This window comes from Lampris incognitus, chromosome 18, assembly GCF_029633865.1.
Source record: "Lampris incognitus isolate fLamInc1 chromosome 18, fLamInc1.hap2, whole genome shotgun sequence".
Taxonomy (NCBI): domain Eukaryota; kingdom Metazoa; phylum Chordata; class Actinopteri; order Lampriformes; family Lampridae; genus Lampris; species Lampris incognitus.
In genome coordinates, this window is record NC_079228.1 from 29,583,249 (window position 1) to 29,607,125 (window position 23,877).

Sequence of the window (23,877 nt, forward strand, 5' to 3'; positions counted from 1 at the left end):
ATCAGATATCAGGCTGACACCAAGCTCAAATAGAGTATCGATATCATGGATTTTACCCAAGGCTAAAATCCGATACCAAAAGCAGTCATCAGTAACATGTCAAATAAAAGCAAAATGGCTTGATTTTTTGAATTTTTTGGTACATGGAAGCCTGTATTTCTGCAATGGATGGGGGGGAAAAAAAGTATTATCTCTCAGTTATTTTGCCCATTGACCCCAAACTAATGGTCAAAGTCTGCACGGTATAGCAAAACGTCATGGATCGGGTGGGTACTCGGTATCAGCTGATACTTCAAGATTTGTATTCTGAATCAGTAGTTGTAAAAGTAATTTTGATGCATCACTAAAGAGAGTAGTACAGAAAAATGGTAGAATACAATAGGAGGAGAGGAAAAACAAACTCAGAACAGAAATAGGATGGAATGTCATAGAAGAGAACAGAAAAGAGTAAAACAGAACAGAGAAGCACACAAAATACCTTTATTTCTTTGTGCCAGGTTGAAAAGGGCCTTCTAGTTTCACCTCAGACAGCGATTACACACACACACACACACACACACACACACACACACACAAAGAGACGGCAAGATGGAGACAATGTACACAATGACCAGACTGAACTGTAAAAATTACTTCTTAACATGTTCTTTCTCCGTCTCTTTCTCTGCACGTGTCATCTTCCTTTACAGCTCCTATTCAGCTTCCCACATATCTCTCTCTCTCTCTTTCTCTCTCTCTCTCTCTCTCTCTCTCTCTCTCTCTCTCTCTCTCTCTCTCTCTCTCTCTCTCGACACCTCTTTATCTCATCTGTCTGTTTGTCCTCTGCCACACATTCATACAGCCCGCTCTCATTAGGAGACACGCAAAGATGAAAGAATGGAGAGAGAGAGAGACAGACGGACAGACAGGGAGATAGAGAGAATTGAAAAGAGAGCAAACGGGATACAGAGGCAGAGAAGATGGGTGAAAAGACAGGGGAGAGAGAAAGAGAATCGTCCTGACGACAAAAAGGAAAAAGCGAGCGAGAAAGCAAGACAAAGATGCTTCATGTACATCCTTGATGGTCACAAAATGTAAAAAAATTAAATCAAGACAAATAAAATGAGACGGAGAGAGGGGGGGGAGAGAAAGAGCGAGAGAGATAATTAGTGAAAAAAGAGTTTGGTTGAGGGGAGCGAGCAGATAAGGGGGAAAACGGAGCGATGGCGATGCATGAAACAAAACAAAATGTTCTTTCATCCGCCCACACATCTGAAAGGCAGTAGAACCAATCGCTCTCCGGGGGACAGGCACGACTCCTACTAAATATTTCAAACACATGAGAACGATTAGCCCAAATATCACATGCATCGTTCATCAATTTGAAAAACCATAACCCCCCTATCGCCGCCCCCCCCCCACACACACACACACATTCTCCAGTATTGCAACGGGGAATTCTCGCATACTTCTCTGAGGCCGTCACACGCTTACGTGCTTTTTGCAAGTGGACAGGATGTGACATCACGGCCAGGAATGTAGTCTTTAGCGATAAATAGGCGGCGAGTCAAAGACCCGTCTGTCTGCGCTCCTATAGCCCCGGCTTCTCAATCGATGGCCCACCGAAACAAGCGGTGGAGCTTTGTGCCAAGCAAAGCAGGTCCCACAGTTCATCTTATGAGGAAATGCGGACAAATGTCATTCCTGCTGAAGTGCGGCGGAACGCCAGCGCCCGGGAACGCCTCTGAGCACTAACTGATGGATTATCCTGGCTACAAAAACATTTTCTTGTGACCCCTTGTTCTGCTTTATCTGCTGTCACCCTCCATCCTCTCTCTTCCCTCTATCTCACGCTTAGAAAAAAATACCAAAGGCAGACTCACAATCACATTCACTTCAATAAATGAACACACAGCGACCTCACTCCCCTTCTGGAGTCACGTTAGACTTCTTTTCCATCCAAAACTCATGTATATGTGTACAACTCTGCATGTATTTACCATACAGTGTAGGCTTGTTTTGCATCCACCCAAATCTAACTAGTAGTAGGTCAAAGTACATACCAAACACACAAAAATCTACCCAAATCTAAATTGTAGTGGGTCAAACTACATACCAAACACACAAAAATCTACCCAAATCTAACTTGTAGTAGCACACAAAAATCTACCCAAATCTAACTTATAGTAGGTCAAAGTGCATACCAAACACACAAAAATCTACCCAAATCTAACTTGTAGTAGGTCAAACTACATACCAAGCACACAAAAATCTACCCAAATCTAACTTATAGCAGGTCAAAGTACATACCAAACACACAAAAAATCTACCCAAATCTAACTTGTAGTAGGTCAAACTACATACCAAGCACACAAAAATCTACCCAAACTAACTTGCAGTAAGTCAAACTACAAACCAAGCACACAAAAAGGTGAAACTGCGGTCATCACACAATGGTGAGTTAGTCAAAGACCTAAAAGCAACAAACTGGTCTGGTTTATTGGAGCAGTGGGTCGCTCTGTGCTCTGTCATAAGGTTCACTACCCCCCCCACCCACCCCCACACACACACACACTCACACACAAAATACTTAATGCACAAACACACAAGCACACCATTTGCATTTAAAGTTGGGGGATGCTTAAAATGGAAGCGCTGGGAAACCATTTGCCTTTGTCTGAGTGCAGTGTGTGTGTGTGTGTGTGTGTGTGTGTGTGCGTGTACTTAGTGTGTGTAATGTGGGTGGGTGTATGTGTATATTGTATGTGTGGACGTTCGAATGTGCATTGTGAGTAAATGCCTTTGTGTCTGTGAGTGCGTTAGTGGTGCGTGTTCCCATGTGTTATGGTGTGTGTATGTATATGTGTGCATGTGTTTTCCCACAGTACAAACACTCTGATTGGCCAAAGAAGCTTCCCAACCACAGCGATGATTCACATAAGGCACAGCCAGCCATGCTTTCCCGGCTGCCACGTCAAAAAAAAAAAAAAAAAAGAAACAAAAAGACAGCATAAACTTTCCTCTAATATTCAGAAAGTCCCATATCTTTTTTTGTTGTTGATCCCCCCCCCTTTTTCTCCCCACTTGTACCCGTTCAATTACCCCACTCTTCCGAGCCATCCTGGTTGCTGCTCCACCCCCTCTGCTGATCCGGGGAGGGCTGCAGACTACCACATGCCTCCTCCCATACATGTGGAGTCACCAGCTGCTTCTTTTCACCTGACAGTGAGGAGTTTCACCAGGGGGACGTAGAGGGAGGATCACGCTATTCCCCCCAGTCCCCTCCCGCCCCGAACAGGTGCCCCGACCGACAGAGGAGGCGCAAGTGCAGCGACCAGGACACATACCCACATCCGGCTTCCCACCTGCAGACGCAGCCAATTGTGTCTGTAGGGACGCCCGACCAAGTCGGAGGTAACGCAGGGATTTGAACTGGTGATCCCTGTGTTGGTAGGCAACGGAATAGACCGCCACGCCACCTGAACGCCCCAGAAGGTCCTATATTTTGAAAAATGTGGGTTTGCCTCATTCTGGCATTGTCCGAGCACTATGAAATAATATTTTTGTGCCGAATTCGGCGCTATTTCCCTTTTTGCTAGCCGTCGGGCAGAAATGACTAGACCACACAAGTCGGTCAGAAGTGGTCCTGGTTAGGGATGCCCCCCGAAACCCGGTTCTAAATTAGTAAAAACCGGAGCATTTTTAAGATCGGACGTTTTCGGCTCTGCTATCGGTAGTCGGTAGGTACTCGAGAAATCATGGAGTGAGATTTATATTGTGGCAATTGTGTTTTTCGAGGAATTTAAACGTCGCGAACATAATCTTGTTTGCCGTTTTCTCCATCTCTCTGTCTCTCTCTCTTACTGCGCGAGGGGCGGGGCTGTGCTGTGGTCCACACACTCGCTCACACATGCACAGACAGCTCTGCTCAAGTGCTCATCATGGCGGAGAGAACTAAACGTTCAAAAGTTTGGGTGTATTTTTCAAAAGTCGATGACAACAACGCTCGTTGCCACGAGTGCAACAAATCATTTGCCAGTAAGGGTGGCAATACAAGCAATCTGTCGAAACATCTTTTGTCAAAACATGGTATTAATCTGCAGAAATGCGGCGTTTTCCACTGCTTTGCTCGTAGTGTTCCATCCACATCCACTGCAGGTAAGCTGTATGAGCCATAGATACGGAGTTAGCTAGGCTAATAACGAATTATTACGAATAGAATAATAAATAAGATATAATTGCTTAGCTAATTGTTTAGCTGCAAATATTTGAAAGATTTCACAACTTTTTGTAGATTGTCAGGCTGAGGCTGCAGCCACCATGTCCCAGCCCACCCCTCCTCCCTCTACCACCACCGGTCCCAGCCAAGCCCAAAGTCCCTTCACGCTAGCAGCTAGTGGAAGGATGACGGAGGATAGGGTGAACGAGTGTCACAGGGCTGTGACCCAGTTTGTTGTCAAAGGCCTGCACCCCTTCTCTACAGTGGAGTCCAAGGGCTTTAGGTAACAACTAATCAGTCAGTGTATATTGAGGTTTTTTTTAATACATAGTTGTCAAAAAGGGGAGCAGCTTTGTTATATGTTATTGAAGCAGCTATTCCCACCACTCCACACAAATTTACAATAATTCAATCCTTTCTTTACTTTAGGGAGATCACCAATGCTCTCAACTGCAAATATACCCCTCCCTGCAGGAATGTCCTCAGTAACACACTGATTCCTGCCTGGTAAAATGTTGAAAAGGCCAATGTTATCGCAGAGCTTAAAGATGTGCCAAAGTTAGCCATTACAACTGATGGGTGGACCAGCTTAACTCAGGACCACTACCTCACGGTTACAGCACATTACACAAGCCAAGGCAGTGTGAAACAAAAGGTGCTTAAAACCAGAGCTGTTTACCAGGCACAAACAGGAGATGTAGTGGCAGAGGAGATCACAGAAATTCTTGAAGAATTTAGCATAGAAGTTGGCAAGATTGTAGCAGTGACAGTCGACAATGCTGCTAATATGGATGTTGCCATAAGGAAACTCCATGTCCTGAAAATCGGATGCTTTGCTCACACACTGAACATAGCAGCGCACAAAATCTATGAGATCAGTGCCATTGACAGGTGGGCAGGAAGAATCAGGGCAGTAGTTGTCTGGATGAAGAGGTCATCCATGGCTAAAACAGTCCTGAAAGAAAAGCAGCAGCTCCTAGGTAAGAAGCCAGTTCAACCTATTAAAGCATTTTTTAAAAATTCCCAATCAAATTTTAATTAATTTAATTATATATTCAAGTGTGCTGTGATGAAAATTTTGTTTGTTTCAGACCTTCCCCAACACACAATGATCCTTGATGTGAAAACAAGGTGGAATTCTCTCTTTCTTATGGTAGAAAGATTCATGGAGCAATACCTAGCAATCCAAGCTGCATCCATGGACCCACGACTCAGGAAACATATGGAAAAGGACAAATTAGGCCGGCTGAAAGATGAGGATTTCCAGAAGGCTGAGGAGTTTGTACAACTCATGCGTGTCATGTACACATCCACCCTGTGCGTCTCCGGTGAACAAACTCCCACCTGTGGCCAAATCCTCCCGATCCTCAGGAAACTTGAAGACCATTTCACAGTGCAGGAGGAAGACACACTGTTTGTGTCGAGCATTAAAGAGAAGGTTTGGGGGAATCTCTCTGGAGGTTACCAGGAAGACACCATCCAGGCCTTCCTACTCGAGGCGACAGCGATGGACCCCAGGTTCAAAGGGAAGATGGAGAGTGATGCCACCTGGGACCGGCTGAGGGAGGCAGCTGTAGCAGAGGAGGGGGGCCACACAGAGGAGCAGGGCCACACAGAGGAGTAGGACCACACAGACACAGACCAGCAGCAACAGGAGTCAGAAGAAGAAGGAAAGGAGGAGACAGCCACTCCACTCTACAAACCAAGGAATGCCTTGGAGGAGCTGTTTGCTGATGAAGACATGGAGCTGCGGACCACCATGCGGCAAAACACCTTGTCCGTCAGTGAACGAGTTGATCACGAACTCCAACTCTACAAAGGCCTGCCTTCCATCCCCATGTCAGAATCCCCTGCTTTGTGGTGGTGGGAAAAGAGAGGTACTCTGCCCTTGCTGACACAGCTTGCAACCACCCACCTCTGTGCCCAAGCCTCCTCCACCCCCAGTGAGAGGGTCTTCTCTACAGCCGGGACACTATAAGTCAGGAGAGATCACGACTCCTGCCGGAGAAGACAGATATGTTGATTTTTCTGCAGAAGAACTGTTAGGATAATGTTCTAGGTTCTTGTTTGTTTGAACTTCCGTTAGCCTTTTGCTGTAAAAATTTATTTTTAATATATATATATATATTTTTCTTTATCTTTATCTACTTTTATTTTTTATCTTATTTGTTGTTGTTGAATGTTGATTATAAAGTCTATAATTCAGACGCATTTAAAACATTGCTGCTGCGGTTGCTGCTGAATAAATTATATTTGTTTATATTTATATAAAGTTATATAATAGAATAATAAAGCAATGTCGATTCTGTTCTTAATTAAGTGTCTTTTTTTCTTGCATAATAATCAAAAAGAACCGATAAGAGTATCGATAAAGTACCAAACCGATAAGCAGTATCGATAAGAGTAGTAGTATCGATAAAATCCTAACGATACCCATCCCTAGTCCTGGTCACACAAGTCTGCATCACGGGTGGGCCGTTATGAAATGAGCCAATCATTTTTGACTTAGTAACTTGTTAAAACTCGCCCCTGGCCAGCTTCACTTCTGAGCCAGGCAACATCCGTCATACGATTAGCTTAGGTCGCTTAGGTCAAGAAATGACTTGCAACATGACCAGCAAAGCCTGCCAGGTCAAATTTGCAGCTTCTGGCCGTCAGTCAACAAACTTTGCTTTGGAATTCTGGATTTGCGGTAAAACTGGCAGGACCGGTCGCCTGTCAATCAGCGGTCAGGCGTTCAGTCGGGGTGGTGAATAATACATTTGTGGAAACGCCCACAGGGAAGCGGCTTGTTCAGTTTGAACCTAGTAAGAGCTGCTGGATAATCAATCAAAATATTAGATTTAAGGGCGCCCGGGTGGCGTGGCGGTCTATTCCGTTGCCCACCAACACGGGGATCAGCAGTTCGAATCCCCATGTTACCTCTGGCTTGGACAGGTGTCCCTAAAGACGCAATTGGCCGTGTCTGTGGGTGGGAAGCTGGGTGTGGGTACGTGTCCTGGTTGCTGCACTAGCGCTTCCTCTGGTCGGAACAGGATGCCTGTTCGGGGGGGGGCGATGACGACTGGAAGGAATAGGGTGATCCTCCCACATGCCCCTGGTGAAACTCCTCACTGTCAGGTGAAAAGAAGGGGCTGGCGACTCCACATGTATTGGAGGAGGCATGTGGCAGTCTGCAGGCCTCTCCGGATCAGCAGAGGGGTGGGGGAGCAGCGACCGGGACGGCTCAGAAGAATGGGGTAATTGGCCGGATACAATTGGGGAGAAAAAGGGGAGAGGAAAAAAAAATTAGAAACCCAAGAAACCCAAGTAAGGTCATGTGTGCACCACTGGAGATGACCATAAGCATGTCATGCTGTCCACATGTGTGAGTGAATCATGGAAGCTCATATGTGTGATTTTGCGGCCGTCCTTGCGATGTATTTGGGGTATTTTTACAGCACCTCAGATTTGGGTAACTGTGGTACTAATAGCCACATTAACACAATCTCTGGTATTCTGAGTGACTCAGTAAATTGCTGTCATTACACAGTCAGCAGAAAGTCTTCCTGGGATATAAAACAGTGATTGGATTTGGTATTTTTCTCACGAAGTGCCTCTCCCAGACAGTCCAGAGGGAGGGAAGGAGGAGGAACAAAAGGAAGAGCTCTGCTATCAAATTTAAGCCAACGTCCATCACAATGGTGACAAGGCTAACGAGCTCCAAATGCAAGCACCGGCGCCGAAACCCCAGGAGGGGTGTGTGTGTGTGTTTGTGTGTGTGCGTGCGTGTATGTGGGTTTGAGTGCATGTTAACCTGTGTGTGTGAGCTTTTGTTCTCTGTGAGTGTGTGTGTGTGTGTGTGGGAGCGAGACAGACAAAGTGAGTGGACGGAGAAAGATTGTGTTTTCGTCACTAGGAAACATTGAGACTTCTCTGAGAGTGTGACTCAGCAGAGTTCATGAGACATTTTTGAGAAATGTGACTAAACCTCTATTTGTCTCACGCACGCACACATACACACACACCTCTACACAGTTTCCAAAGAAGGTATGGGCCAGAGGGAGACAGGACACCTCAGCTTTAAAAGTCTACAAATTGGAGGTCACTTTAGTGTGTATGTGCGTGCGTGCGCGCGCGCGCACACACACACACACACACACACACACACACACACACACACACACACACACACACACACACACACACACACACACACACACACACACACACACACACACACACACACACACACACACACACACACACACCATTGCTGGCTTGATGTATACTCCTCATTAAAGCCAAAAACTTTTCTCTACCTCAGCAAGTAAGACGTCAACATGTCAAAAGGCCTGATGGGAGGGAGAGAGAGAGAGAGAGAGAGAGAGAGAGAGAGAGAGAGAGAGAGGCCTGATGGGAGAGCAAGAGGCTGACTGCAAAGAGCCTCATCTTAACTTATTAAAACCAATTACAATTTCCAACCACCTCACTCACACAATCAAAAACTACCACTGTGCAACTTACACATGTGCATACTTATGGTTACACATACTTATGGTTACACAGCTAAATAAATAATAACATCAATGGCACTTCAGAACCACCCTTCCCATCGGACATCAACACCAACAGCATGATGGGAAAATGGGAGTATACAGAGCCATCTGACTTCAATCTCATGCTCTCATCACCCTAAATGAATCTTAATTACACACACACACAAACACACAGTCTGGGATTATACCCATACACATACAAATATCAGTAGAAAATAAACTATCGGTATTCTACACTGCCCAATGCATATGCATTATGCACATGCACACACACGTTGATTCGCATCCTCATAGGACCACACACACACACACAAACACACACACACACCAGCCCACACTCATCCGCGTGCCCTGACACGCTCCATCAACAAGCCCCTCCAAAGAGGAAGTCCGCTCCTACCTTGAACTCCTGTAGCTGCTGCTTGATGGTCTCCACCTCTGTGCCGACTATACCCTGGGCGTTCAACCCCTCCTCAGCTCTTCCCAGCAGGCCCTGCAGCTCCGCCACCAGTCTGTAAAACTCTCGGACCCTCTGAGCAGCGTCCTCAATCTGGTCCAACCTGGCCTGGCCTCGCTCGCTCAGCTGAACAGCAGGAAAAGTGGATCCATTAGCGATGCATGGGTGAAACACTTCTAACTTCCATGATTTGTTCTACTTAAATCTGTCTATTTGTTGCTGCTTTGTCTGAACTCTGCAGCATCATACAGGTGTTGTGGTTCAAATTCAACAAAAACATTCCTAACATAGAGGCCAATTTTTGAAATATGTCCAGCGTCTGCATCTGTCTGTGATCTGCTCAATGGATGGTAAAAGCTCGCTCAGCATAACCATAATGCACCAAAGCACACTAAAAGATGTAGTTCGTAATTTTTACAGTCTATCTCTATTTTATACTAATTGTTTGTGTAGTATGTAGGTGGGTTTATTTTCACAGGAATCCATCCTTTTATTCACTCTGGACACACAGCTTCAGCTTGTTATCTACAGCTCAGTGCGTTTAATGGAGGACAAATCCACAATCCTCATTCAGTGCCAAAGCAAACATGATGCTACAGCAGTCTATTGTAGTGAATTCGAGTGATCGTTTTAACACTTAACAGATTTTATGGTTGTTTCCTACTGGGCAGCTTCCTGCAAAACAGCCTACAAGCAATTACCGGCAAGAGTCACTTGCAAGCGGCAGAGCAAAGTAAACACCAAGAGGAAATTTAGCATTAAAAATGACAACTTTTTTTAAAAGGACCGCTTGAAGTTGCTACGATAGACTGCTGTAGCATCATGTTAACTTTGGCCGGACTGTGGAAAGTTTTTTTGCGTAATGAACAAGCATTGTGGCTTTAACCTCCATTAACTGTATTGTACTGTAGATGACAAGCTGGAGCTGTGTCCAATACAAAGAAAATGATGGATGACTTAAAATGAAAGCTATGTACTACATAATGTGAGCATAACATAGGGATACACTTAAAAAACCCAACTATTCCTTTAATACTGAACACCCAAATGTGACCCTGCAACCCATGATCTGTTAGACCAACGCCAAGTCCAGTCTTATGCACCACATGTCAGCGGATGAGGGTGAAAATGAAATAAGAAAATTTAGAAAAAAAAAAACCCGAACAGCATCAACCTTTACCCATTCTCCTCCCCCCTCACTTACCTTGCCTGCCTGACGGCCCAAGGCCTCTGTTTCCCTCCTCAGAGCCAAAAGGTCAGGGGAGGAGCCCTCTCGGCGCAGCATGGTTGTGCACTCGGACCCGTGACCCTCCAGCTCCGTCCTAAGGGTAGCCAGGCGGGAGAGGAAGCCCCGCAGTGCATCAGCCTGAGAGGCCAGGGAGTCGGCATCGCGGCCCACCGGGCTGAGCGAGTCCAGCTCGTCATCCAGGTCGGCCAGGCGCGAGAAGACATCACGCACGTGAGACTGGACCTCCCCAACACCCTGCAGGCGGGACTCCAGGGAGGAGCAGCACTGCTCGAGCTGAGGGAGGTGGTGGACAGAGAGAGAGGGAGAAAAGAAGGGGGATATAAGAAGGAGCTTGACATGACTCATTCAATATGCAAGATTTGCAAAACGTTAGTTAAGTATTTCGGGAATACTACAAATGTTAGGTCTCATGCCATACGCCATCACCAAGAGTTTAATGAAGTGAAACAATGGCTTCCTGCAACATTAACAAACAACCAATGCACCCTGCACCACTTTACCAAACTCTCAGCCAATTCTGAACTGGCACAAAAAAAAACCAACCTAGATCCATCGCCTGTTTCATTTCATAAGACCTGCACCCCTACAGCGTAGTCGACAATGAAGGCTTTAGATCTATGATCCAGACAACTGAGACAAAGTACGACATACCATAGCGTTGGTTTTTTCTGAGAAAGGTTTGCCTTTGTGCGTTCACATTATTGCAACCAATTGATGTAACTTTTTCAAATATAAAACTACATAATCTTATACACACTTTCGTATGCTATCATGCAATTCGCCACACCATCTTTCTTAGTGCACAGCGGACCGGAGTAGATCCTGAAATTAGTCCCCCGATGTACCTAATCTACAATCGATTTTGAATCGGGAATCCCTTTGAATCGAAAATCGATTTTGAATCGGATCATGACCCCGAGAGTCGAAACCAAATCGAATCATGAGATTCCGAAAGATTCCCACCCCTAATAAGGGATCACCCAAAACAAGGCGTGCGTTACAGGATTTTCATGCACACTGCGGAGGGAAAGAGGCAACCAACCCCGGGTTCACATCAGGTGGTTGCCTCCGCAGGGTGGGTTAAAATACTTTTGCGTACCACAGTCAATTGCCAAAATATCAAAATAAAAGCATTCACTTGTTTTTGTTGAGCATTTTTTAGTCAGTTAAAATGTTATGAAGCGAAGGTTAGCCATCAGGGTACGGCGTTGGATGTTTACTGGGCTTGCTGCTGATATAGCATGTTGCTGTGTTAACCACAGCAACTCTCTTAAGAACTTAGTATGACTTTACAACAGTGGTTAAACCTGAGCTGAACTATGTGTGTGTTAAACAGTTTTGTTTTTTGGGATTTTTTCCCCCTTTTTCTCCCCAATTGTATTACCCTACTCTTCACATCTGGCTTCCCACCCGCAGACACGGCCAACTGTGTCTGTAGAGACGCCCAACCAAGCCAGAGGTTACACGGGGATTCGAACTGCCGACCCCTGTGTTGGTAGGCAACGGAACAGACTGCTACACTAAACAGTTTTAAAGCATACGCTCCAGCCTATCAGAAACAGGATTCATCCATTTATTGTCAAAACGAGTTAAATCCAGTTCACCATCTCAGGGCCTGGAGCCTATCCCAGCATGCATTGGGCAGAAGGCAGGGAGACACCCTAGACGAGTTGGCATTTGCTAGGACCCCCCCCCCCCCCCACACACACACACACACATACATATTTATACACTATTTATACTGTTGGTCAATTTAGTCTGTTTACTCTTATTCGACTACAACCCGTGTCTTTGGATGGTAAAGCTAGAGTATGTGAAGGAAACCCGTGTCTTTGGACGGTAAAGCTAGAGTATATGAAGGAAACCCGTGTCTTTGGATGGTGAAGCTAGTATATGAAGGAAACCCGTGTCTTTGGACGGTGAAGCTAGAGTAAATGAAGGAAACCCATGTCTTTGGATGGTAAAGCTTGAGTATATGAAGGAAACCCGTGTCTTTGGACGGTGAAGCTAGAGTATATGAAGGAAACCCGTGTCTTTGGACGGTAAAGCTAGAGTATATGAAGGAAACCCGTGTCTTTGGACGGTAAGGCTAGAGTATATGAAGGAAACCCGTGTCTTTGGACAGTGAAGCTAGAGTATATGAAGGAAACCCGTGTCTTTGGACGGTAAGGCTAGGGTATATGAAGGAAACCCATGTCTTTGGACGGTGAAGCTAGAGTATATGAAGGAAACCCATGTCTTTGGATGGTGAAGCTAGAGTATACGAAGGAAACCCGTGTCTTTGGACAGTGAAGCTAGAGTATATGAAGGAAACCTGTGTCTTTGGACGGTAAAGCACAGGTAAACTCCACTCACAGCATAAAAGGGCAGAGACGAAAACTGGGATTTTCTTACTGTGAGGCAACAACGCAAACAAATACGCAACCAATTCAATGACACGCAAGAGGTAACATGAATCTCGTGTGTGGTGACATCTGAATTTCACACCCACCGTGTAATACAACAGTGCCTTATGACAAAACACCTGCCCAGTCGCTGATTTATCTCTCTGTTGGAATTCTACATTGGGATGTTTGTGAAAGAAAACAAAAAATAAATAGTATAACAAAGAACAGCTTAAAAAAAATAGCATGAAAACCATTTATGTGTATCTAAGATTTTGGGATATATATTTGCGGAACATAACAAAAGGTCTGTTCCGTAAACCAGAAGATGATACACCAAAACCAGAAAGCAAATCTCTGTAAAAATAGCCAGAGTCCGTGTAGACGCAGGAGAGAAATACAGAAGTGGCATTATCTCGGGGTGAGGCTAATCCGATATGACATCTGATCGTCTCGCTGAGTCATCCCCCATAGCTCCACAACTCTTGTTTTGTTGCCTCCTCTATAATGTTGAACAATTACATCAGGTCAATATTTGGATGAAATGACTGAAACGTCTCCAGGTCGATACCGTCAGACCTGACGGCTCTGATGTACAGCCGAAGCTGCACTGATGGGTCTAACTTTGTTTTAATGGAAGAATGTGAAAACTGGAGGACAGAATCTGGGTTTGTAATGGACTGGTCCCGTGTTTGAGAAGCTCTGGTTTACATTTCAGGTGGTGATTGAAAGTGCTGAATTTACAGTGACCATATATGACCAGTGTATGTCAAATATGCAGACTTGTCTGATGGCTTTAGATGTTCTGCACTCTCTCCATTTGCAGACACTTGTCTGTGTGGTAAGCAGACACAGACATGCACGTGTTTTCCACACACACACACACACACACACACACACACACACACACACACACACACACACACACACACACGCGCACACACACACACAGATCTCATATTCTCTCATACACTGTCCCCCTGGTATAAATAACTCATCGCCACATCTCTTCACTACAGGGTGCATAAATTGGCCGCGATACACAACCTCGTAAAAGTTCCCGTTCCTTTCATCACCTCTAGTTTTGGCACAGTTAAACTCTGCCATAAGGATACAGGTTTCTGCAGCGCTTAAATACATGGTTCAAGTGTATTTTGGACATTAGCATGCTTATACTGGAGCTCACTAAGAAATTTAGGCAACGAGGAATCCTCTCGAGGAAAAACCAAGCCCTTAGAAAATTTCAAATAACTCAACTACCGAGGACCGCTGCCGAGACAATTTAACATCCCTATCTGCATCAGAGAGCTTCTTCCTAAGATAAAATATGCATTGTACTAAATTATGAACCCCTACATTAACAAAAATATTTCTGGCATGAAAGCAAAACATATAATGGAAAATTGTTGAGGTTCATCTTTAGTGTTTCTTGTGATATTTATTTACGTGGTATGGATGGAAATTTTCCAAATGGATCTGGTCAACAACAAACTTGGTGTGACGTTCAGGTGACATCAGAGGCGCTTTTGATTTCAGTCATTAGCCGAGTGCTTTCCCTGCTTTTGTAAATCGTAGGCTGTTCTCAGGATTTAGCATGTACACTACCGTTCAAAAGTTTGGGATCACCCAAACAATTTTGTGTTTTCCATGAAAAGTCACACTTATTCACCACCATATGTTGTGAAATGAATAGAAAATAGAGTCAAGACACTGACAAGGTTAGAAATAATGATTTGTATTTGAAATAAGATTTTTTTTACATCAAACTTTGCTTCGACAGGCTCTAACCAGAGTAGAAAAAGAAGTGGGAGGCCGCGTTGCACAACTGAGCAAGAAGATAAGTACATTAGAGTCTCTAGTTTGAGAAACAGACGCCTCACAGGTCCCCAACTGGCATCTTCATTAAATAGTACCTGTTAGAGCCTGTTTGTGCTGTCCTCTGAAGGGAGTAGTACACACCGGTGTAGGAAATCTTCAATTTCTTAGCAATTTCTCGCATGGAATAGCCTTCATTTCTAAGAACAAGAATAGACTGTCGAGTTTCAGATGAAAGTTCTCTTTTTCTGGCCATTTTGAGCGTTTAATTGACCCCACAAATGTGATGCTCCAGAAACTCAATCTGCTCAAAGAAGTGCCCATCCAACCAATCCAACTTGTGGGAGCTGCTTCTGGAAGCGTGGGATGCAATTTCTCCAGATTACCTCAACAAATTAACAGCTAGAATGCCAAAGGTCTGCAATGCTGTAATTGCTGCAAATGGAGGATTCTTTGACGAAAGCAAAGTTTGATGTAAAAAAAATCTTATTTCAAATACAAATCATTATTTCTAACCTTGTCAATGTCTTGACTCTATTTTCTATTCATTTCACAACATATGGTGGTGAATAAGTGTGACTTTTCATGGAAAACACAAAATTGTTTGGGTGATCCCAAACTTTTGAACGGTAGTGTATATTTAAGACTGGCTCAGATTATTTTTACATGCACACAAACAGAAACTGGCCTCATGTCTTTAAAGGGAGCTAAGCTTGCTGTCGCTCTTCATTTTCATTTGTCTGTGTCCTATTTCTTTGCACTGATGGACAAACACACTCGGAGACTTTTTCTTAATCAGTTTTAGTTGCCTAACAGTGGGTTATTTGAAACCAATATTCCTTAATTCTGCATACAGAAATCATCTGCTCACCTTCTCAGTAACATCTCCGAATTCTGTCTCTGTGCCTGCTGCTTGCTGCTGCAGTTTCTGTACCCCCTCACCACTGCCCCCAAGTGTCTGAGGTGCATCCTGCACCAGGCCCTTAGCCAGGTCTCGGAGGTAGACCACCTGAGGCTGCAGGGACCTCAGGCCCTCCTGCTGACCCCTCAGCCGCTCCAGGCTCTTAGCGCTGCAGGCCTGTGTGGAAATATGATAAAAAGTCATTCCATGAGAAAATGCATTTTAAAAGGGGTGTTAACGAGTGAGGGTAGGATGGAGCAGGAGATTGACAGGTGGGTTGGTGCGGCATCACCAGTAATGCGGACGTTGTACCGGACCGTTGTGGTGAAGAGGGAGCTGAGCCGGAAGGCAAAGCTCTCAATTTACCAGTCAATCTTCGTTTCAACCCTCACCTATGGTCATGAGCTTTGGGTAGTGACTGAAAGGGTGAGATCGCGGATACAAGCGGCTGAAATGAATTTCCTCTGTAGGGTGTCTGGCTCAGCCTTAGAGATAGGGTGAGGAGCTTGGAGTAGAGCCGCTGCGCCTTCACATCGAAAGGAGCCAGTTGAGGTGGTTCAGCCATCTCATTAGGATGCCTCCTGGGCAACTTCCTTTGGAGGTTTACCGGGCATGGCCAATTGGGAGGAGACCCCGGGGTAGACCCTGAACTCACTGGAGGGACTACATGTCCAATCTGGCCTGGGAACGCCTTGAGATCCCCCAGGAGGAGCTGGAGGGCGTTTCTGGGGAGAGGGACGTCTGGAGTGCCCTACTTAGCTTGCTGCCACCGCGACCATACCCCGGAGAAGCGGCTGAAGACGGATGAATGAATGTTTTCAGATAATGGGTTTGAGTGCCCCAGGTGTTATGACGGTTTTACAATTTCACATCTAATTGAGCTTCTAAGACCCAACTGAGGTGCTGAACCAAACAGGCGCATACAGCAAAGTAGCAGGAGGACTTTATATGTAAACAGTCTACAATCACTGAATTCTGCTTAACCTCTAATGAGATGGATTAGTTTCATAGACTGAACTCATTCTCGTGCAACATCTGTTTTGTACAAGAGTTTTTGTCTTTGTTTTAATTACATATCAATAATATTCAACTAAAATTACCATATCTACTACTACTTTCGGCTGCTCCCGTTAGGGGTCGCCACAGCGGATCATCCGTTTCCATTTCTTCCTGTCTTCTGCGTCTTCCTCTGTCACACCAGCCACCTGCATGTCTTCCCTCACCACATCCATAAACCTCCTCTTTGGCCTTCCTCTTCTCCTCTTCCCTGGCAGCTCCATATTCAGCATCCTTCTCCCAATATACTCAGCATCTCTCCTCCACACACGTCCAAGCCATCTCAATCTTGCCTCTCTTGCTTTGTCTCCAAACCGTCCAACCTGAGCGGTCCCTCTAATATAATCGTTCCTAATCCTGTCCTTCTTCGTTACTCCCAGTGAAAATCTTAGCATCTTCAACTCTGCCACCTCCAGCTCCGCCTCCTGTCTTTTCGTCAGTGCCACTGTCTCCAAACCATATAACATAGCTGGTCTCACAACCATCTTGTAAACTTTCCCTTTAACTCTTGCTGATACCCTTCTGTCGCAAATCACTCCTGACACACTTCTCCACCCACTCCAACCTGCCTGCACTCTCTTTTTCACCTCTCTACTGCACTCCCCGTTACTTTGGACAGTTGACCCCAAGTATTTAAACTCAAATGCCTTTGTCACCTCCACTCCTTGCATCCTGACCATTCCACTGTCCTCTCTCTCATTCACACATAGGTATTCCGTCTTGCTCCTACTGACTTTCATTCCTCTTCTCTCCAGTGCATACCTCCACCTCTCCAGGCTCTCCTCAACCTGCACCCTACTCTCGCTACAGATCACTATGTCATCCGCGAACATCATCGTCCATGGAGACTCCTGCCTGATCTTGTCTGTCAACCTGTCCATCACCATTGCAAACAAGAAAGGGCTAAGAGCCGATCCTTGATGTAATCCCACCTCCACCTTGAACCCATCTGTCATTCCAACCGCACACCTCACCATTGTCACACTTCCCTCATACGTATCCTGCACCACTCCTACATACTTCTCTGCAACTCCTGACTTCCTCATACAATACCACACCTCCTCTCTCGGCACTCTGTCATAAGCTTTCTCTAAATCTACAAAGACACAATGCAACTCTTTCTGGCCTTCTCTATACTTCTCAATCAACATTCTCAAAGCAAACATCGCATCTGTGGTGCTCTTTCGTGGCATGAAACCATACTGCTGCTCGCTGATCGTCACCTCTCCTCTTAACCTAGCTTCTATTACTCTTTCCCAAATCTTCATGCTGTGGCTGATCAACTTTATACCTCTGTAGTTGTTACAGTTCTGCACATCGCCCTTGTTCTTGAAAATCGGTACCAGTATGCTTCTTCTCCACTCCTCAGGCATCCTCTCACTTTCCAGGATTGTGTTAAACAATCTAGTTAAAAACTCCACGGCCATCTCTCCTAAACATCTCCATGCCTCCACAGGTATGTCATCAGGACCAACTGCCTTTCCATTCTTCATCCTCTTCATAGCTGCCCTCACTTCCTCCTTGCTAATCCGCTGAACTTCCTGATTCACTATCCCTACATCATCCAACCTTCTCTCTCTCTCATTTTCTTCATTCATCAGCCCCTCAGAGTATTCCTTCCACCTTCTTAGCACACTCTCCTCGCTTGTCAGCACATTTCCATCTCTATCCTTGATCGCCCTAACTTGCTGCACATCCTTTGCAGCTTGGTCCCTCTGTCTAGCCAATCGGTACAAGTCCTTTTCTCCTTCCTTAGTGTCTAATCTGTCATACAACTCACCATACACCTTTTCCTTTGCCTTTGCCACCTCTCTCTTTGCTTTACGCTGCATCTCCTTGTACTCCTGTCTACTTTCTTCATCTCTCTGACTATCCCACTTCTTCTTTGCCAACCTTTTCCTCTGTATAATTTGCTGTACTTCCTCATTCCACCACCAAGTCTCCTTGTCTTCCTTCCTCTGTCCTGATGACACACCAAGTACCTTCCTAGCTGTCTCCCTCACTATTTCTGCAGTGGTTTTCCAGCCATCTGGCAACTCTTTACTACCACCCAGTGCCTGTCTTAACTCCTGCCTGAACTCCACACAACAGTCTTCCTTCTTCAACTTCCACCATTTGATCTTCGGCTGTGTCTTCACTCGCTTCCTCTTCTTGGTCTCCAAAGTCATCCTACAGACCACCATCCGATGCTGCCTAGCTACGCTCTCCCCTGTCACCACCTTGCAGTCTCCAATCCCTTTTAGATGGCGCCTTCTACATAAGATATAGTCCACCTGTGTGCACTTTCCTCCACTCTTGTACGTCACCCTGTGTTCCTCCCTCTTCTTGAAATATGTATTCACCACAGCCATTTCCATCCTTTTCGCAAAATCCACCACCATCTGTCCTTCCACATTTCTCTTCTTGACTCCATACCTTCCCATCACCTCCTCATCACCTCTGTTCCCTTCACCAACATGTCCATTGAAGTCCGCTCCAATCACCACTCTCTCCTCCTTGGGTACCCTCTCCACCATGTCGTCCAACTCATTCCAGAATTCTTCTTTTTCATCCATCTCAGACCCAACTTGCGGGGCATATGCGCTGATAACATTCAGCAATAAACCTTCAATTTCCAGCTTCATACTCCTCACTCTGTCTGACACTCTCTTCACCTCCAGCACGCTCTTGACATACTCTTCCTTCAGAATTACCCCTACCCCATTACTCCTCCCATTCACACCATGGTAGAAGAGTTTGAACCCACCTCCGATACTCCTGGCCTTACTCCCCTTCCACCTGGTCTCTTGCACACACAGTATGCCTACCTTTCTTCTTTCCATCATGTCAGCCAGCTCTCTCCCTTTACCAGTCATAGTGCCAACATTCAAAGTTCCAACTCTCACCTCCACATGCCTACCCTTCCTCCTCTCTAGCTGCCTCTGGACATGCTTTCCCCCTCTCCTTCTCCTTCGCCCAACAGTAGCATAGTTTCCACCGACACCCTGCTGGTTAACAGTACCGGTGGCGGTCGTTGGTAACCCGGGCCTCGACCGATCCGGTATGTAAGTCTTATTTATGATCCGCATATTTGATTTGGCAAAGATTTTACGCCGGATGCCCTTCCTGACGCAACCCTCCCCATTTGTCCGGGCTTGGGACCAGCACTAAGGATGCACTGGCTTGTGCATCCTCAGTGGCTGGTAAACTAAAATTACCATATAGTCAGTTAAAATTAAAATAAATAAATAAATAAAATTAAAATTAAAATACTGAGAAAATATTCAGTTATAATACTGACCAAATATTCAGTTAAATTGACAATACCATATATGCAATTAAAATTACAATATTGACTATATATTCAATCAGAGTGACAATATTGGCCATATATTTGATCAGAATGATGATATCGACTATATATATTCAATTACCTGTGGCCCCAGAGCCTCCTGGACTTCTATCTGGTGCTTGGCAGCCTCCAGCCTCCTCTCCACGGACTGCCTGCCTTCCTCGAACTCCTTCAGGCGGCTGGCTAGCTCCTCCAGCTGCGAGGTGCGGTTATGTACCCGCTCTCCAAGGCCATCCACCCTACGGTTCAGCCCGGCTTTCTCATCACGCACCTGGAGATTAGATGAAGATTAGATTACTGATTAGCGCGTGTGTATTAGTTTAGCTTGGTTTACTTTGTTCACATACGAGATGAAAGTAAATAACTGTACATAACTGACTTGAATGGACTTTTAGCCAATAATCTTTAAGCCTAGGTCCCGCTAAACTCAACACATTACCTCGATGTTTCTACACACACTTTGGAGGCGCTTGTGGAGCCACCTTTTGAATTTCTTGTGATTGCCCAGAAGAGCAAACCAACTAACAATTTTCAATTAGAAGTCGCTTGTTGTCAGTGACCAGGATGTTACCCAGACGAGTGAACCTTTCAAAATAAATCCATGTGTTTAAGGGGAAACCAATCATGATTTTCAACATTATCTCTGTATATATGTTGTTGGCACACCACTCCATTAGCAGGCATAACACTAAAGAGTCTTCTGTGTCTCTCAAATGCCACCAAAATTGTGTCCACTAGTGACATCACTGATGGACAACCCGTGAAAGTGAAAATTTATTTCCTGGTTTGCCGATAGGCTGCATTGCATAATACAAAAAAAAACAATGCTAGATACAGCTGTAATAATGTAGTGATGTTACTGGTATTTTCGTATCAAGCAGCATGCAGCAATGATATTTTCTTGTACAATGCAGCCCATCTGCAAACTGGTAGGCAAATATTCACATTCATCAATTCACAACTTCTTCTGTGTGTCTCTGAAACAGCGGCCTTTCAGAAACATGAAAGACTGCTCAGTATTATGGCTGCTAATAGTGTTATCTCTACAACAGACACTTAGAAATACAGTTGAAAGTTGTAACTGTTCCTCTTTAAACCAAACAAATCCACCAATCTCAAATCAGATTAGAAAGTGAAGCACATAAAGACAAGTAGAAGAGAAGTGCAGTGCAGTGCATGAAATAAATAAAAATGTATATATATCTGATACCTCCTCCTCCCCGACACGGCACTGCTCCAGCAGCAGGTCTGCTGCAGTATTGAGAGAATCCAGGAGGGGACGCCGTCGCTCAAGGTCCATTGACAGTCCCCGGGCCTTCTGCAGGGATTCCTCCAGGGCCGTGGGATCCAGGGATGGCTGGATCTCTCCATCCTTCACCTCACAATCTGTTAACCAGGGAAGCAGCTCGGCCTTGTGCTGCTGGTACGTTTCTGCTTTGGCCAGTGTTGTCTTGAGGCGGTTCTGACGGTCCGCCATTCTCTGGTTCAGCCCGTCCCAGTCCTGCCGTAAGGTGGACAAGCGAGACTGCAAGGCTGCCCGCTCGTCTCCCCCAGCGGGTAGGGTGGCGAGTAAAGAGGCCCCCTCGGCCTGGATGAGCTCGTAGGAGCCCCGCTGGCTGGCAATGCCCCGTTGGAACTCCTCGGTCTGGGCCAGCAGGGAGCGGAGTGCCTCCGGCTTGCAGGGGAGGGAGCTTATGGAGGACTCCCAGGGGTCGACCTGGTCATCAAGCCAAGAGCGCAGCTCATCAAACATCTGTTGGAACTGCTGGGTGGAAGACAGGGCAGCCTGGAGCTGAGACAGACCGTCAGCTAGGAGGAAGAGGACAGCAAAGCAACGAGGATTAAAAAACGGTAAACACATTAAAGTGTTTTAAACAAACTGACCCAGTGGAATTTCTTTCGTATATATTTATTTGGATGCATTTGTCGAAAGTACTTAATTACAGTCAAAACAATTCTCCCATTAAATCACAAAAGGGACTAGGCTTGATGGTAGATGCCGTTTAACCACATGAAAAACTCAACCCATAGTAATTCATTAAAATGGTGAATTTTCTAAGCATAGGAGAACAGTAAAAACAAGTGTGAACAAACTAAAATGAAAAAAAGAGGTAATTTGTTCTGTCACCTGTGTTAAAAAAAATCCCTGAGTTTACTCTCCAATATTATCTGAAATAAACACAGAACACAGTACAGCATTTTTGGCTCTTTTTTTTGTCATTCTCAAATGAGATTCTATCAGTTTGGGTGGCAGTGGAGACTAGAAGTTATATAGACTACCCTTTTCACTGCACATCTTGGGTTCAATCCCGGGCAACTGCAACATACCTGCATACTTATTTTAATTTGCCTTTGATAAGATTATTATTATTATGTGAAATGCATGAATGTGGTTGAACATCTTAAGTTTCTACAGTTGTTTCCAAACTGCATTATGCATGTTTCTGATGTACTGACTCTTTTCATTTACTGGTGGTTTCAGTCTTTGTTTTGGCATGACATGGATAGAAAAGGAAAGACAAGCAGCAGAGGTCCTGACAGTCGGTCAGGATTCTGCAATCAAGCGTGATCCCACATTGTACAGTAAATTAGAGAACTATGATTATAAAAATCACAGAAATTCCACCAACCGGCCCTCTCCTCTAGACTCCTCAGTGGTCCACTGACACTCTCCAGACGTTTACTCAGCTCCTCCTTCAGGTAAGGCTCTGCAACGATGGTACTCAGCTCCCCGCACAGCTGCTCGGCCTCTGCCATCTCCGTCCTCCTCCTCTCCAGCTCCGAGCGGATCTCACCGGTCTCCTGCAGACGGCGTTTCAGCGCCTCGGGCTGAGCGCTCAGGGAGGCCTGGCTGTCAAGCCTCTCACCCAGAGCAGACACACTGGAGGAGAGGTCTCGCAACAAGGCCTTGGGAGACGGGATGAATGGATGGAAAGGAAGGTTGGAAGGTACTGTGACAGTTATGGCACAAAGCTCAAGAAACTTTCCACACAGAGAGATTAATTTTTGTATTGTGGTTGGCTAACTTTAACAACAGGCTTCCAGTTCAGTTCAGGACCTCTGACCTTGAATAAAAATCAGATGTGGACCTTTGAGTAATAAGTTTGAGAACCCCTGCTTTACACTATTCATATATACTCTTGCAACACTCTAGATGTGCATATATATATATATATATATATATATATATATATATATATATTCTTAGATAATCTTATTTGTTTTACTTCACAATGTTGTTTTAAGTCCATCTTATATTTTGTATTTTATTTTATGTGAGCATCCAACCAAGTCAAATGCTTTGTACAGTACGTTACAAACTAGATCATCAAACAGGAAAACTTGTATGACTGTTATACTGACTACTGCCATATTCCCCTAGCCATCCCAAACTGCAGCCCTTGCCTGGTAGCGTTCGCTGGTTCCCTGGGCCTTGTCAATGTGTTCTGATCTCTGGGTCAGTCGGGACGTCAGGTCCTCCCACTGCTGGGAGATGGAGCCCAGCTCGGCCCGGACCTCTGCCAGGTCCTTGGGGTCCTGGGGAGAGTCGTTAGCCGGACTGAGGATGCCCTCGGCAGACTGGGTCAGCTGGTCGAACTGGGGCCGCCTGGTCTCAAATTCCCGCAGCATGAACTAGGAGGTGGGGTGGCGTGGAGAAGCGTGAGGACTTTCACATGGAGAACTTAAGAGTGGGTCTGTGTGTGTGTGTCTGTGTATGCTTGTGAGGAACAGTAAAGGCTTATTCATATGTTCTACAGAACGGATGAGCAGAATTTCCCCATTAATTAACTGTCCTCTTCTGCACATTCTCTGAGCCTAATGCAAGAACTACTCACATGCACAGATCTGATGAGTGCTTGAGAACTGTTAACAAATCTTCTGGGATCACCAGTTTTCTCTTATTTTGGATTTGTTTGTTGGCAAGATAAGAGCAGTGCAGACCTGTTG

General features: G+C 45.3%; 1 protein-coding gene across 1 annotated transcript in view; it reads right to left on the reverse strand.

Annotated features, from left to right (window-relative positions):
• Window positions 1–23,877, reverse strand: part of macf1a (microtubule actin crosslinking factor 1a) — a 302,357-nt gene that overhangs the window by 92,842 nt on the left and 185,638 nt on the right. The window contains exons 55-61 of the mRNA XM_056298025.1: window positions 23,335–23,562; window positions 22,560–22,836; window positions 21,140–21,738; window positions 20,012–20,200; window positions 15,513–15,719; window positions 10,398–10,715; window positions 9,137–9,319 (exon numbers count right to left, since the gene is read on the reverse strand). Of these exons, the coding sequence (XP_056154000.1) occupies window positions 9,137–9,319; window positions 10,398–10,715; window positions 15,513–15,719; window positions 20,012–20,200; window positions 21,140–21,738; window positions 22,560–22,836; window positions 23,335–23,562 (2,001 nt within the window). The remainder of the gene's footprint in view (window positions 1–9,136; window positions 9,320–10,397; window positions 10,716–15,512; window positions 15,720–20,011; window positions 20,201–21,139; window positions 21,739–22,559; window positions 22,837–23,334; window positions 23,563–23,877) is intronic.